Source organism: Bidens hawaiensis, unplaced genomic scaffold, assembly GCF_021521415.1.
Source record: "Bidens hawaiensis isolate Kalapana, Puna unplaced genomic scaffold, B.hawaiensis_p1.1 tig00014897_1, whole genome shotgun sequence".
NCBI lineage: Eukaryota > Viridiplantae > Streptophyta > Magnoliopsida > Asterales > Asteraceae > Bidens > Bidens hawaiensis.
This window is the reverse complement of record NW_027492317.1, coordinates 35,549-52,241: the sequence shown is the minus strand read 5'-3', so window position 1 is coordinate 52,241 and position 16,693 is coordinate 35,549. Positions and strand designations below refer to the sequence as shown.

Here is a 16,693-nt window from a genome sequence, read left to right as displayed (position 1 = left end):
TGATAAGTAGAAAAGGTATTGTGACTATTTGATAAGGAGTTTTAAAAAAGTGTTTGGTTTAACTTATTTATGTAAATGACCAAAAAGGACATTTTTATACAAATGAATAAGTTATTTTTAAAAAGTGTTTGGGATTGCTTATCTATACCATTTTATACTTTTTTCATCTCTAGCATATTGAAAAAGAAATTACAAAATATACATCATAAAATTTGTTTCCATATAATTTTTTGATTAAATCATAATAATACTACATTCGAGATGTTAAAAAAACACCAAAAATACACAATAATAACAAAATAATGTCATACTACATTCCGCTTTGCGATTCCATTATTTCTTGCGCAATAACATCTCTTATCGCTGCCATAAGCATATTATCATCAGCCGTACGATTTGTAGCCGGAACTTCTTCATGATCTTCATCAATAGGATTATCTTCTATGGGATTGTAAGATTCTTGTTGGGCAGTTTCAAATGCTTCATCAAACCTACCGGCCTTTCTAATAAAGTTATGAACAGCCATCGATGCTAAGACAATTTTCACTTGGTGATCGTATGTATAACTTAAAAGGAATCAAGAATCAAATATTGAACTTGAGATGGTATAGTCTTTAATCTGCAGCTCATTAAAGAACTTGAAACTGAGCTGCAAGCTAATAAAAAATGAATCTTGATTTGACCCAACAACTTAAAAAATGAATCTTGATTTGACCCAACAACTTGAAACTGAAATTGAGATGGTATAAAAAATGAATCTTGGAAAGTCCTTCAATTCTAATATTAAAAAATATATAAACAGACCGTTCAAACCGTACCGTTACTAACGGTTTGGTTATAATTGGTAATGATTCGGTTTGGTTCGGTTATAATTTTCAATAATTGGTAACGGTTCGGTTTGGTTCGGTTGTAATTAATTCTTTATTTAATCTTTGTCATGAAAGCTCTCTGATGTTGGACTTCTTGGTTCGGGTAGCGATCACATTACAGCAAGGCGGACTTCAAGTTATAATGGTAAGGCTTTATCCATTTTCTATTTAGTTATACTTATAAATAATCAAAGTGTTATCATAGCTATATTATTACAATAACTGTGTAAATTTATGAAAATTTGATCAACAAAGTTTTATCCATCTAACAATCTCTTTAACCCGAACCGATTAACCCGAAACCCGAGCAAGTTAACCCGATTAACACCACTAACTACAAATGATTAAAAAAACAGTAGGAGTGTAGAACTTTCCTTTATTTTCTCATCCCACCGCTCAGGCGATGCATCGATTAAGCTTCTCGTCCCACCAATCCCCGTTTCATGCCTCATCAACCGGTCATAAAGCTTCCATTCTTTTTTCATAACGTCCCCTTTGTTTTTAATTTGTTTTTCATCAAATGTTATGCCCGTTTTTTCATGCATGGTTTGAACTATATTCTTCCACCCAATCTTACTAAAGTGAGTACCGGGTCTATTCCCTTTTCTAAGTTCAAGCAAGCACGCATCGATAAACTCCTTGAACGTATCATTGTTCCACAAGAATTTTTTGTTTTTCGTAGTCCTAAGCCTACTATATCCATGATTCATAAAACAAACACATCGAATATACCAAGGTAAAACTTATTAGTGAATATAAGACAACAACTAGAGGTGAAACAAAAAATTGAGCATATAATATTAATCTTAACTAGGTTTGTTTTCAACTACCATTAGTTGCTTGAAAATGATGTTTCGCCTTCTTTTACTCAAAAGTCAAAGCTCCTACTAATTCCTTTCTTATAATGAAATTTTATAGTCATTCACAAAGAACTGTGTTTTTTTCCTTCTATTAAAAGCACCAAAATACCATAAGCACCAAAGAACTGTGTCATTGACAAAGAAATTTTCATTCAACTTTATAATCATTCACATAATATAAACATCACATAATCTATTAAAGCACCGAAACACCGTTAAAGCACCAAAGAACCGTGCCATTCACAAAGAAATTTTCATTCAATTTTATAGTCATTCACATAATATAAACATCACATAATCTATAAAGCACCAAAACACCAAACATGTTTCAATCAAACAACTCGCAAACAGATTTAAACACAAATTACATGAGAATCAAACATACTTAAAACCGAATTGTACAAACATGATGACCTGTGTTTTTTCGAATTGGACACCACCGTGTATTTTTTTGATAGAAGGAGATGAAGAGATTCATATATTGTAGGAGCAAATTCAATGTTAGCTAACAGAGGTGGTTGAGAGGCAGTTACTCGAATTGATGAGTTGGGTGTGTGAATTCATGATCGAAAGAAGGGTTAGGGTTGAGAATAATTCGAATTGATGAGTTGGGTGTGTGAATTCAATGGTTGAAGCAGGTTAGGGTTGATAATAATGAATCGATGCAGGGGCAGAACGATGGTAAATTGATGGTAGGGGTAGACGATGAATTGATGCTAGGTGGACGATGAAAGGAGGGTGTAATGGGAAATCTGATATTGATAAGAAGATAAGTTAGTAAAGTCTGAAAACTTAAATTTTAGGCTTGTAAATAAGGAGAAATACACTTTTTTTTATAACTTATAACTAATTATAAGTAGGTAAAATAAGGAATCCCAAAACTTTCAACGACCATATCTATATCATCACAAACCAGCATGCTTCAATGTGCCAAATCCTCAGTCAATCGTCACTTTCTTCTCAAACTCTCCGTTCAATTTCATCAACTTCATGCGAAACACACCCACCCCCCTTACAATAACAGACACCATGATGAAGATGACAACAATTTCAATAGAACCCAAAATCAAAATCAAGAGGATCGTTTTCAGCTATACAAAAGCTGGGGCCAACACCTTTTAACCAACCCACGAGTCCTTGATTCCATTATCAGGAACTCCGGAGTCGGCCCGGGTGATACGGTTCTTGAAATTGGCCCTGGTACTGGAAATCTGACCATGAGGCTTCTTGAAGCTGCTAAGAAAGTTGTTGCGGTGGAAGTTGATAACCGTATGGTGCAGGCTCTTCAAACCCGTGTTGCGGAACACGGGTTTGATGAGAAACTGTCGGTGTGTGTTTGTTGCTCATCAACTGTTTGATGAAATGCCTCACTGAATTTGTGTTGACTGTTTTTAATTGCTTATAAACTGTTTGATAAAAGAGCCCGGCTTGGCTCGTTTCGAGCTCTTTTTCTAAGGTTTGAGCTTGGATCATGAATCGCTTTTACAAGCTCGAACTCGAGCTCGGCTCGTGTATTAGTTATTAATTAATTTATTAACAATTTTTGTTATCATTTTTATATATTTCAAGAAACCTTAAACGAGCCTAAGCTCGAGTTGAGCTTGTGTGCAGAGCCTTAAATGAGCCAAAGCTCGGCTCGAGCTCGGTTGTTTTGTGTGAAATTAATATATAGAAGTTCGAAAGAGCTAAATTAAAAAATACACAATGTTCGTTAAGGCTCGACAAGTCTGACCGATCTTCTCATACAAGGCTTGAGCTCGGGCTCGATAACTAAACGAGCTTTATCTGAGTCTCAGGCTTGGCCTGGCTGGAAAAGGTTCGGCTCGTTTCGAGCTTTTTATTGATTCGATCTCGAGTAGCTCACGAGTGGCTCAGCTCGTTTGCAGCCCTGCTCACAGACTCTATCCTAACTGTCTTTGCAGTAATAACATATATGTATAGATGCTACAGTAATCTATTCAATAAAAGTTCAATACTTACATCAATTTTGAAAATTTTAAAGTATATTTTTGTGCAGATTATACATAAAGATGCACTAAAGGCGGATTTTCCAGATTTTGATCTTGTGGTGGCAAACATTCCTTACGGAATATCATCACCTCTAGTGGCAAAATTTGTTTTTGGTGGGTACAATTTTAGAAGTGCAACTCTTCTTCTCCAGAAAGAGTTTGCTACTCGACTCCTGGCTAATCCTGGTGACTCAGAGTTCAATAGACTGGCGGTTAATGTGAAACTGGTAGCCGATGTTGAGCATGTCATGAATGTAAGCAAAAAGGATTTCGTGCCCATGCCAAAAGTTGACTCGTCGGTTGTTAAAATCAGTTTGAAAACCGAAATCCCGGATGTAAATCTCAATGAATGGTGGGCTTTCACTAAAACCTGTTTTGGTAAGAAAAACAAGACGTTGGGTGCGACGTTTAGGCAGAAGAAAAAAGTTGCAGAGCTTTTGAATCTGTCAAAAGTAACAAGCTTTAATGGAGATATTGTGGAGCATGAATGTTGTAACGAAAGTGATGATGAGGAAGATGAATGCGAGATTTTGGGAACTGAAGTGAACTTGTTTAAGGAAAAACTTGTTGGGATTCTTAGAACTGCCGGACTTGAAGATAAGAGGCCATCAAAACTGTCGAATGGCGAGTTATTGTATTTGCTTTCTTTATTTAATAAGGCAGGAATATGGTTTCATGATCAAGAAAAACCAAGGGATATTAATGCATCCTTTGCTGGATTATAGAGTAAAGTTATGGTTCATTGATTTTATTAGTGTTATTATTTACATGTGAAATTCTTTAATAAATTGGTAGTTTATAGAGCTTATTGCTTGTTTAATTTGATTCTTCATAATGTTATCTCAAACATGCATATTCTTGAAACTTTCGCAACTCGATCTTTAAAGTTTGCTCGTAATTCAGCTCGAGCTACTTGGATCTCTAACATTTGAGCCAAGTTTGAGCTGGCGGAAGCTCGCTTGTTGCCTCGATTGGACGAATTTTTATTTTTTAATTCTCTTGTTCATTGGACTTGTATATTTTGAGATTGCAGTTATTATTATTATTTTGACACTTGTATGAAGATTACGCCCTGCTTGCGGTGCGCGCATATAATGTATATATGTGTGAACCCTCGGGTGGGCAAAAGTAAAAGTGCACTAATTTTGACGTTATTTTACTAATCTCGTGAAAATAACGTTAAAAGTGGCGGAAGGTTAATCAGGCATCATGTGGTGGCGTTGATAGCCGAAAGACAAGGGCACATGCACCAATCAGCCGGTGTCCCTGATGATTGAGTGCTATGTGCCTTATGTCCAAGGCTTGATGCAAAACTACTATCGAGCCGGGGGTCTCACCGGAAGCAGCCTCTCTATCCCTATGGGATAGAGGTAAGGCTGTCTACATCTTACCCTCCTTAGACCCTACCATAGCATTGCTATTGGTGGGATATACTGAGTACGATGAGTACGATGATGATGATGATGACACTTGTATGAAGATATATAAGATCATCATGATTCAAAATAAACAAGTTGGTTCACCTAGCCACAATTGAGTTGATTACGAGCCGAATGCGAACTCAGTTTTAGATCGAAGGTTACGAGTCGATCCAGCTTAGCTTGTATTGGCATGATGCAACTCACTCTTTGAACATCCCACATGACTTCATAATCACCTTTATTCCATTCTTTTTCCTTGGCATATATGCTTGATTGTAAGAAAAGTCAAGGGAACATCAAGAAAAGTGTTTATTTGAATGAATGAAAAATAGAGGTTACCTTTATGAGTAAAAGGAGGCAAAATAAGTGGATTTGACAAACCCCCTCATGCTTTTATTAAAATATTAATCAATCGATTTGGCCTTTGGGTTAAATAAGTGAATAAATGATGTAGAATGGCATGGTTGTTTTTTAGCCGAGACTTCGTGGTTTTATCAACATGAAATCATATATACCTCTCTAAACTTACTTAACATCATATATGACTATATACCAATCAAATTTAAAATGCAAGATATAATGTTCTGCTACATTTGGTATATACATATAACGAGCCGTATCTTATCGAGCTCAAGCCACGCTTGAGCCTCAAGTAAAACTCGTTTTAGTTATCAAGCTCAAGCTCAAGCCTTGTATGCGGAAATCATTTACGCTCATTGAGGTACTATATATGTGTGAACACTCGGGTGGGCAAAAGTAAAATTGCACTAATTTTGACGTTATTTTACTAATCTCATGAAAATAACGTTAAAAGTGGCGGAAGATTAATCAGGCATCATGTGGTGGCGTTGATAGCCGAAAGACAAGGGCACATGCACCAATCAGCCGGTGTCCCGATGATTGAGTGTTATGTGCCTTATGTCCAAGGCTTGATTCAAAACTACTATCGAGCCGGGGGTCTCACCGGAAACAGCTTCTCTATCCCTATGGGATAGAGGTAAGGCTGTCTACATCTTACCCTCCTCAGACCCTACCATAGCATTGCTATTGGTGGGATATACTGAGTACGATGATGATGATGATTATGATGATGATGATTTAGGCTCATCGAGCCTTATCGAGCCTGGTGTATTTTTTTATGACTTGTATGTGTTTATTATAGTCAAACTTTAGCTCATTAAGGTACTAAACATGAGCTTAGGGGTGTTTTCGGGTTTTTCGGGTCGGGTTTTTCGAGTTTCAAAGGTTTAAATCTATACCCGAAACACAACCCAATCTCTCACGGTTTTTTCAGGTTAGGTTAATCGGATTTCGACTATTCCAGAAAATAAATAAATAAAATAAAAATTACAATGTTAAAATTAAAGCTAGCATATTCTTCTTCAGTTTTGTAACGTAAATAAACAAATATTAAACCAACACAAGTTGATGTAACAAACAAAAAGAAGTAGAATTTAACAAAGTCCAACCATAATAAAAAAAAACACAACATTATATGTCGTGATTAGAGTATTCGATTATGGTTGCTATTAATTATAAATAAAACTAGTTATTAAACAATAAACAATTCATCCTAAAAAGATGAAGTGGGAACACCCGATCTGGTCCAAATTATGATAACCTTAGTGGCTAAGATTTCGCATATTATACATAAAAATATACTAGAAGAGTGCCCGCACGATACAGCGGGAAACTGGAAACACATATTTTGATAATCATGTAACAAACTTTTGGATGTTTATTATTTTGTTTGAAACTGTGAGACTGTTCACCAGTTTGGTTTCACGGTTGAAACCGGAGCTAGCCATACATATTGAAATGTTAATTCTTTACTTATTTAGCATTAGATATTATATATATTAGACATAGTTAAAATATAGTTAACCAAATTTTTATTTAAATACGAGCAAACTCGTGTATTACAACTTTAATTTAGCCAAATTTCCAATATGGTTTTTTATAGTCTTTGTTCTTATTATGATTTCGCCTTCTATTTATTCTAATAAGTTTTATTATTTATGTGACCAAAGTTATATTTGTTCATAGTATGATTCTTTTTAATAATGTATTAGTTGATGTTTAGTTTGAAGTGAAGGTATATACAGATTTATAATTCTTATTTTAAATTTTAAACTCGAAGTTTTTTTTATCGAAGTATAAACTATATCGGAACCTAATCGTTGGTAATGGTTCGGTTTAGTTGGGTTTTAATTAGAAATAGTTTACTTCCGGTTTTTTACGACAACAAAAAATGGGTAAAGTTGGCTCATGATTTAATTTAAAGCCATCAAAAGCAAACCACAAACACTTTTGCATAATGTTTTTTACTTCGAAAACTATAGCAATATCATACTCAAATTAAAGATAATAAAATGCTCGTTTTTATGATGTCATTTATTTTAAAAAATATTAACGTACGAAAAAGTTATGATCGTTTGAAAATCGTGGGGTAGTTGGGTTAAAAGTGAAAATAAAATAATATATAAGTAAAAGATAAATGACCAAAGTTGTAATTTGAATGGATGAAACTTGTAATTATTTTGAAGAAATTGCAAATGCACGTGGGATTTAATGTTACAATGACACTTTTGTCCTTAGTTAATGTTGTACATCATGCATAAAATGTTGTAAATTACTTAAAGATAGCGTCTTAATTTGCCCATCAATGGTATATTATATACAATATAGATTTAGTTTAAAACTAGTAGCTTATTCGGGTTGACCCGAAACCCATAACTCAGACCCAAATTACTTCAGTTCGGATTAGTCTTTTTTCGGGTTTGGGTTAGTTCGGGTTTTGGTATGAGTTTTTTTGTTTCGGGTTTCGGGTTTTGGCAGCCCTACACGAGCTCTTTTTACAAATAAAACACCCAAAAAAAAAATCTACAAGTCATAGATTTATTACCAAAAAAACATAAAATAAGAAGGTATGATTTTGTTACATATCTACCAAAAATACATAAAAATAAATAAATAACTAAACACAGATGTAAAACGACTAGAATCTCATTCTCCGGTCTACACCTACACCTACACCTACAAACCACCGTCCCTCCGCCATTCTCCGTCGCTATGACCGCTTCCTGCAATTCCTCTCGCAAGGTCTTTCATCGATTTCAATTTCAATTTCAATTAATTACATATATATATATACTCGTCATAATTCGATTACTCTGTTTAGGTTTTAAGCAAAATTGCCACCAATAGACTTCAGAAGGAGTTGACGGAGTGGCAGATCAGTCCTCCCGCTGGATTCACACACAAAGTCACCGATAATCTTCAACGGTTTCTTTATTAATCATTAATCTCTTCATTTTCTTTTCATTTTTAGGGTTTATATCCTTCTATTTGATCCAATTGTTCACTTAGGGTCTTATATAAATGTTTTGATCACTTTAACAATGCCTATTTTAATCTAGGGTTTCCGAAATTTGATGTTTGAAATCTGTGATTTTATATTGAGTTCTTAGAAATTTGTTTCTGAAATATAGGGGTGTGCGTGGTGCGGTTTTTTCGGTTTTTGGAGTTTTTGAAACCGTTCGGTTTCGGTTTTCCGGATTTTGTTTTGGTTTCGGTTCGGTTTTGGTTTTTTCGGTTTTTGCCATTTGAGCTTGAAAATTTTAGGTCGAAAAAAAATTGACAAAAAATAATGAATTTAGATATAAATAATTTAGTTAATTGTAAAATAACAAAATATGGGAGTTACATATTTATTAAATTCTTATAAATTACTTAATATAAAATATAAAAAAAACAAAAATTTAGGAATTCGGTTCGGTTCGGTTTTTTTCGGTTTTTTTTACATGCAAACCCAAAACCGAACCATTAGTGCACTTTTTACCAAAACATAAAACCAAACCGTCGGTTTTTGTTTCGGTTCGGTTTTTTCGGTTTCGGATTGGTTTTTTTTGGTTTCTTGCACACCCCTAGTGAAATATGGTGTTTGTTGTTTGCAAAGGTGGGTGATTGAGGTTATTGGAGCTCAGGGAACTATTTATGCTAACGAGAAATACCAACTCCAAGTCGATTTTCCAGAGAATTATCCCATAGAAGCGCCTCAGGTGATTTTGATAAAATTTTAATTGATGCTTCTGGTTATTCGTTGTGGCTTCTTGCTTACAAGTTGTTTGATGAAATGTCACAGGTGATATTTTTGCATGCTGCCCCACTTCACCCGCACATCTATAGCAACGGTCATATTTGTTTAGGTACTCATCAAATACCTTGAGGTTTCTTGTATATGAATTGCCGCAACCTTACATGTTTATAAGGTTGTTGTACTCACTATTAAATGAGTTTCAAAATATGAGGGTACTCTTAACTCTCCTACATGTGACACAATTTTAGAAAAAGGAACTAACGTAATTATTATATGCATGGATAATAAGTCAAATTTGGCAATTTTCAACACATATCAAATGCTGGAAACAAACAAATTGAATTAAATAGTATAAGAATCCTTACATAGTTACATAAAGGTTGGATATGCGTACCTTGAACGACTGCAGCGTTTATTAGAAAACCAGAACCTACTTTTCATTGAACCATCGACAACAAGTAATATATAAATTTAAATATTGTCTAAACAAATTTTGTTATTTAGTTATTGTCTTTGATAACTTTTTATTACGTTTGACTTGTTATTAAGTATGATAGGATTTTTTTTTTTTACCAAAGTCGCATCATATGTGTTTTGTGTTGAATGTTAGTTTCACAATTGGTTTACATGTTAATCCATTCAACATGTACAACACGTCTAAAACTTATTTATATTACACATTTTATCTATAACTTGGTCCGTGCATATGACATATATTTAATTATAAAAAATTCCAAAGTATACATAATAGATTAGTTAAATACAATTTTACTTTCTTGTTTGTATATCTTATAAATCTTTAGATATCAAAATTTATCAATCCAGTTTTCAAATCATATTATGTTGTGCAAAAACTAACTTGTGGTACCATACACATGTTTCATGCCCTTTACGAATGCCCATTACTCCATTAGTCATTAGATAATAACATCTGAAAAGGATAAATTTAAATAAGTGTATGTTCAATTTTGTCGTATAAACTACTGTAGCTATTTAGTAACAAAATAATCATATATATATATATATATATATATATATATTGATATCCTTTTTCCAATATTATTGGGGTATGCATTTAATTTGAATGATGAAGATTTAATAGGCTTAAGTCTTTTGTAGATATTCTATACGACTCATGGTCACCTGCCATGACTGTTGGTTCTATCTGCATCAGCATTCTGTCCATGCTATCAAGTTCTCCAGCCAAGGTTTTATTTGCAATTTTTTGTAAATACAAGTGAATATTCAAATTTAGTTCTAAAAATGGTGAAAAAGAAAGAACTTTTGTGTTTTTTCTAAAACTATGATTGGGTGGCATTGCAGGAACACCCAGAAGACAATGATCGATATGTTAAGAACTGTAGAAATGGTAGATCTCCTAAAGAGACGAGATGGTGGTTCCATGATGATAAAGTTTAATCAAAGAAAGAACAAAGGATGTGCTGTTTCATGTCGTATTCATGTAAATGAAGAGCAAATTTTCTTGCTTGTTTGCTCAAAAAGTAAGGATGATTATGTTTCTAAAGCAGTTTGATACAATCTTTTAACTTCATATTATATGCCATCCAATCCTTAGTTACATGAAAAAGATTACAAATTGTTTGCAAAAACTGTTTTGATTCTTGGCATATTGTATTTCCAGTCCATATGTTTGTTGGTTATTTCATCTGAGTTTAACAAGCAGTCAACGCCTAGGCTATCAAGTTCTTGTAGTACCTGTTATCATCACCTGTTCGCGCTGCATCAATATGAAGTCGGGTATCCCATTCGCCATTGCCCGTGTTGTTGTACAGCCTTTGTCTGAAACTGGCGTGTCTTGCGTTTCCAATGGTGTGACTGTAAAACAAAGAGTCGATTCTTATTTAGTAGTGTTTTTCTTGAAAATACGATCCGTGTTTATTGATCGATTTTGAAGATTACTGCGACCCTTGAGCTTGAATTTGTTAAGGACGGTATGGAAGGTGTTGTTTGGGGTTGGTATATGAGTCTCTTCTTACTAGAGGGACATCCCAACTCGCTCCACCTGTATGCCGAAACCAAACATGAACAATAAAGCATAAGGCGAATGATTAGACTCGTAAACAAACCAAACTTGTCATGTTTAGTTCATTCGTTTAATTTAACCGAACAAATGAATGCATATGGACAATTAAACTGATGGATTTCTTGCTTGTGTTTGTTTAGAAATTGGACATTTTTGTGTTCATTTTTTAACTATTGAATATTTATCGTGTTCGTCTATTAATATTATAAATTAACGGTTCATAAACATAAACCAACACCACATAAATAAATGGGTGAAGAAACAAATTTGGATTTAAAATGAAAACTCCCCCACTTAGGTAAACATAAATGCTAAAGAATGGGCCTAAACAGATTGATAAGTTGATGTGCCTAAAAAGTAAAGGAATTTGTCAGATAAGGCTGATATGTTGACGGGCCTAAACACATTGGATAGACACTGTGGTGGATCTAGACGATAATTTCAGGGGTAGTGTAAACAAAACCATACTTTAATATTTGTTTTTTTACCGGTTTCGCGTTTACCGGTGCCTATTTACGTGTTTTACGTGTAGCGGAGCCCAATATAGGGTTTCGCTTGTACATGTGTTGGTGCATTATGCCGCCTACAACAGGTGTCTGGTTAGACGTGTGGCGTGTCCCAGGCCCGACTTCTTGAAACTAGCGTATCGACGTCCAATTAACCCGTTTGCAATGGCGGATCAAAACAAGTTGGTTTATAATGGGTCGCCCCAAAATAACTCAAACTTGTTTGCTTATTGATGTTGTAAAATTATTCAAACTTATTAATATATTAATACAATAATTTTATTGATATCTTTTGATCATATCAAACGCATATTGTTAATGAGTAGTTTTAGTGTTTACTCAATAAATATATTACTAAACACAATATTTAATTATATAAGATAATAAAAGACAATTGTAAACCAAATATAATAAATAAAAAAAAATCTAAATCTGTTAACTAATCTAACAACAAAACGTATCATTTAAATATATTAATTTTATCTATTCAATTTAACTAGAATATTTGATTAACAAATAATGTAAAATGTTTAACTATAAGGTGATTTAAAATTCAAATCAAACAAAATAGTATTATTTGTAACTTTGTTGAACTAAAAGGGTTAATAATAAATTTGCTTATAATCTATTTTTACTTTTTATAAAATCCACGTTCCTATTCCATCTTCCTCACTCATCTTTCTCTCTCTTCCAAGATATCATCCTCCATAGATTCTAAGTTAGTTGTAGATTTTTGTTAACTTTGAAAGGTATCGTTGAAAGGTTTTAAAACCTTTTTAAGGGTAATATAATATAATTTCAGGGGTAACATAATACATAAAACGTAAAAAATAATTAAAAATTTTCACTTCGCCAGAAAAGTTGAGGGGTAGCGGGTGCTACCCCTCCCTCTCAAATAGATCTGCCCCTGGATAGACATATAAATGAACGTTAACAAACATTTACGAACATGACATATGTTGATGCTTGTTCGTTTAACTAAGTGTTCAAAAAGTTTTGCACAACTTCGTTTGTCTATTAAGTAAGTGAATATAAACAAACTTTTCGTCAAACCTCAACATTTGGCTTGTTTACAACCCTGGTTCAAAATAATAAGTAAAAGGTCTCAGATGTGGTTGTTTGGATGAATTGATGATTAGTTTGATCAATTTCGAAGTCTAATTAATCAATTCTTAAACCAATTGCTTAAAAACAAACATGTGAACAAAGGGAACGCGTTGCGTTTTTCCGGCGAGTTGTCAGACACTCGATGTCGACGACGGTGATAGTAACGGGGGAGTGTTGATGCCAGGCGAGTAGTGGTAAGTGGCGTTGGAGATGGCAACAGCAATAGCTGGGTAGAGGAAGAGATTTTAGGGTTTAGTGTGTTTTGAAACTAGATGGTGGAAAGAGTCGCGTATGTTAATGTACGATAAGAAGTTTTATCCTTTATCAAAATTAAAATTTATACATTAAAGTCTGATCCGATTAATGCCAATTAATCAATAGTAACCACCACACCGCCCGGCTAGTAACTATCGAAACACTACTATGGGTAAAAGAGCTAAAAATCAAACATCATCAATGCCATCATTTCATACATTCAATTGACACACAGAAGTGAGGGTTTAAGCAGAATGACTGAACCTCTTCTTCCCGCCACTACAAACCCTAGAAAATGGAGGTTCACATGGGAATCCAATTCACACGTTCCAGTCATCCGATTATACATCTTCAATTCCAACACCAAACCATCCACTAAATGCGTCAATCTCAAACTCTCAATTCTGTCCACAAATCATTACTCCAACTCACCTGGCATAATAATAATAATAATAATAATAATAATAATAATAATAATCAAGTGACGTCACTTTGGGTCCCGATTCCTAGGGTTTTGATTGATGCAGAAGCTCCTATTAGTTTTCGACCGCTGGATGATCACATTGAAGTTAAGCTTGTGTTACTTCTTCCTGTTGATCACCCGATTGTATCGAATTTTGATTTCCAAGATAATGCTGCTGCTGCATTGGAAGATGATGACTCTCAACCTCTTCAATTGGATTCCGGTAGTTTAGCTAAATTTACAGTTACACCATGAGATTGTCTGTTAACCTAATTTTTAGGGTAATAGTATTCGAATTGGACTCGAATTCGGTTTTTGAATATTCGAATTTGATTCGAACTTAGTATTTGAATGAATACGTATTTGTGTTTTCCATTCGAATCGATTCGAAATTCGAATATAGTTTATACATTTTACTTTTGCATTATTCACACACACACGATTATATAAATACAGGTATATATTTGAGTTCACTAATCGAATTCAAATCGAATTTGAATAATTATACTTCTTAAGCCTCGTTTTTATTTTATTCATCAAAGAGTAGTGTTTACATTGAAATAGAAGGCAATGGGCAACAAGCTTTGCCGCTAGCCCTTTTTGAATAGCAAAACTAAGTCGTTTAAAAAGTACATTCATATCTGTTGGGGTCATACTATTACTACACATGACCTGTTAGACACGACTAAGTAGTTCCACAGCCTCAGGCACAGGGAAACTGAAAGTATCTAATGCGAAAGGTATAAACATGTGCTGGTTGCCAAGACATGCTTTCTCGTGTTTGGTCACTTTGCATGAAGCAACTTTTAACACAGCCAGACCCACAGTGAAATAATTCGATTCCATTACTTTGAGTATATGAATTTCGATTTGTTGAACACCCATTGTTTCAATGCACCATTATTGCATAGAAATTGAAATCTCTTGAGTCTCAGCTTTCTTTATGAATTTTGGTTTTTGAAGCAATATATCTAACATTCTTAATATCTTCACTTCAATTGTGTACTTTCGTTTCAGATCTTAAAATGTTGGCTTCTTGTGGGGAGGTGCACTTTTACTGTAGAGGTTGTTCTACCAAGTTAAGCAACCCTGTTCGGTATGGTTATTTCATCGTTATCACTTTACCATCTGGATATATTTTATATTGGTCCTTTTGTTATAGTATTATCATATATGCAGAAATTTCAAGGAAATGCCATCTGTCAATTGGCGTGAGGCGGCTGATAACTGGTTTGGGACTTGTTGCTGTTCTTTTGGTGGTGCAAGCGAGAAGCTAGTAGCACAATATGCCAACTCATACACATGCACACCTGGTGCGTGCCTATTGGATGCCACTTCTGTTGTTCTCTGTAAAGATGACTTTGTAGGATATAAGTTTCCCAACCAAATTGAACATGTAGAGCACAAGTCTACTAACAGTTTAAGAAAAGCTGTCTCTAATAGTCAAAGTACAAATGGGTTGACTGTTGACCATGATAGTCAAAATGGATGTTGTCATCTTCATGTACACGAGGACCAAACACATATTACAAGTGAGTTACTAACAAACAAGGCTAGTCTTCTCAACGGTCTTCTTGGAAGTAGTTTTATGGTTACGTCACCTTATCTTTCAAAAGACATTAAATGGAGTGAAATCTTATGCCCCAATTGTTCATGCTTACTTGGAGCATATCCACATGATAATAATGATGGACCGTTGAATGATTATGGTGTTCACTTGTTTAAATGTTTTATATCCACTTGCTCTCCGGTTCGCGGGCCAACAGACTTGTTTAGGTAAATGTTTTATATCCCTCCTTTTCATATTATTTTGTGAACCAGTAAATACAATTATACTGCTTAAATGTGACAGGAAATACACTTTAGAGAGGATATTTACTAGTCAGTTATTGGAAAGTGCAAAAGATGAACTCTCGTTTAGAACCGTGGTTAGAAATCTGCAAACCAGATCGCCTATGTTGCAAATTGTTCTATTAAATCCAAATTCATGGTGTTCGTTTGGGGATTGTTTGGATGCAATGACACCGGTTCCTAATATTATTATGTATCCGATGGTTAAAGTGCTATTTTCTAACTGCAGCAACAGCACTGAGTCTGAATTAAGGTTTGTTGACCGTTATAATATACTTTTACTGCCATTTTTTCCTTTTAAATAATAATTTCGGTTTTACAGGAAGTTAGAAGAATGGGTTGTTAAGAATCAAGTTGGTGATGTTTACATGTTGACATCAAAAGCATTAGCAGAATCATTAGAGCTAGCAAACTGTATGCTTCCATCTTCACATGCTTTTCTTCAAGGCATGTCTTTATCTTTCTTGAGGAGGTAACGAACATTAGCTGTTTTATGTTTTTTTTTAACTGTAATTTTGTATAATGTATTTTATGATTTGGTTCTTCGAAAGTATTTGAAACACTTTATATTGGATGATCAAGACTTTTACAAAATCTTGTGTGGATTTTGTTCCATTTTAGCTTTTTATAAAGTTTCACAAGTCAATCTCTCAATTGAAGATAAGATGGATTTATGCTCTTTCTTTTCGGGTGTACATGTGTCGTAGTTATAGCCACTCAGGGCCACATCTGATGGGCCGACTCTCAATCATCTTATGCCACATTGCCTGGTTGTTTTATGCTTAACATGACTCTATTATAGTTTATCTTAAATTAAATGTTAGGTTCTTGATTTGGCTCATTTGTTGTGATATATGGTATAACAAGTTTTGGCTATCTGATTAGTTAGTAGGCATAATACACGTAAAAGGGGTATAATTGTCATTTTTTATAAATATTACAGAAAAATTGTTACGCTCATCAACTCCCCGGACTACCAATCAAAACCGTAATATGTCTGTCATTAACTAATCAGTGTTTTTCTGAACACCCGATCATCAAAACTTCAAAACGCAGAAATATATCTAGACACGAATAGTCTAATACTACATTCAGCCTGTTTTGTACAACTAGATTCCACCAGGTTATTTTTTGTTGCACAGGCTATGCCCAAAGGTCACCTGAATGGTTGGCTGTCTTTGGCAAATATGGAAAGCCAATAGCAAGTCT

The 16,693-nt window shown here is 34.2% G+C and overlaps 2 protein-coding genes and 1 pseudogene across 3 annotated transcripts; all 3 read left to right on the top strand.

The window, feature by feature from the left end:
• The first annotated feature begins 2,641 nt into the window (after positions 1-2,641).
• On the top strand, positions 2,642-4,468 carry LOC143547938 (ribosomal RNA small subunit methyltransferase, mitochondrial-like). Its single transcript, XM_077039231.1, has 2 exons — positions 2,642-3,057; positions 3,747-4,468. The coding sequence occupies exons 1-2, from the start codon at positions 2,647-2,649 to the stop codon at positions 4,461-4,463; spliced, it is 1,128 nt and encodes a 375-aa protein (XP_076895346.1). The 5' UTR covers positions 2,642-2,646; the 3' UTR covers positions 4,464-4,468.
• Positions 4,469-8,189: 3,721 nt separating this feature from the next.
• On the top strand, positions 8,190-10,960 carry LOC143547937 (putative ubiquitin-conjugating enzyme E2 16). The gene is made up of 6 exons (XM_077039230.1): positions 8,190-8,261; positions 8,341-8,444; positions 9,118-9,220; positions 9,304-9,367; positions 10,378-10,466; positions 10,582-10,960. The coding sequence occupies exons 1-6, from the start codon at positions 8,232-8,234 to the stop codon at positions 10,675-10,677; spliced, it is 486 nt and encodes a 161-aa protein (XP_076895345.1). The 5' UTR covers positions 8,190-8,231; the 3' UTR covers positions 10,678-10,960.
• A 2,455-nt stretch (positions 10,961-13,415) lies between these two features.
• On the top strand, positions 13,416-16,014 carry LOC143547936 (uncharacterized; annotated as a pseudogene). Its single transcript, XR_013137865.1, has 5 exons — positions 13,416-13,856; positions 14,651-14,729; positions 14,813-15,409; positions 15,486-15,737; positions 15,807-16,014. The product of XR_013137865.1 is annotated as an uncharacterized LOC143547936 (transcript).
• The last annotated feature ends 679 nt before the right edge of the window (positions 16,015-16,693 follow it).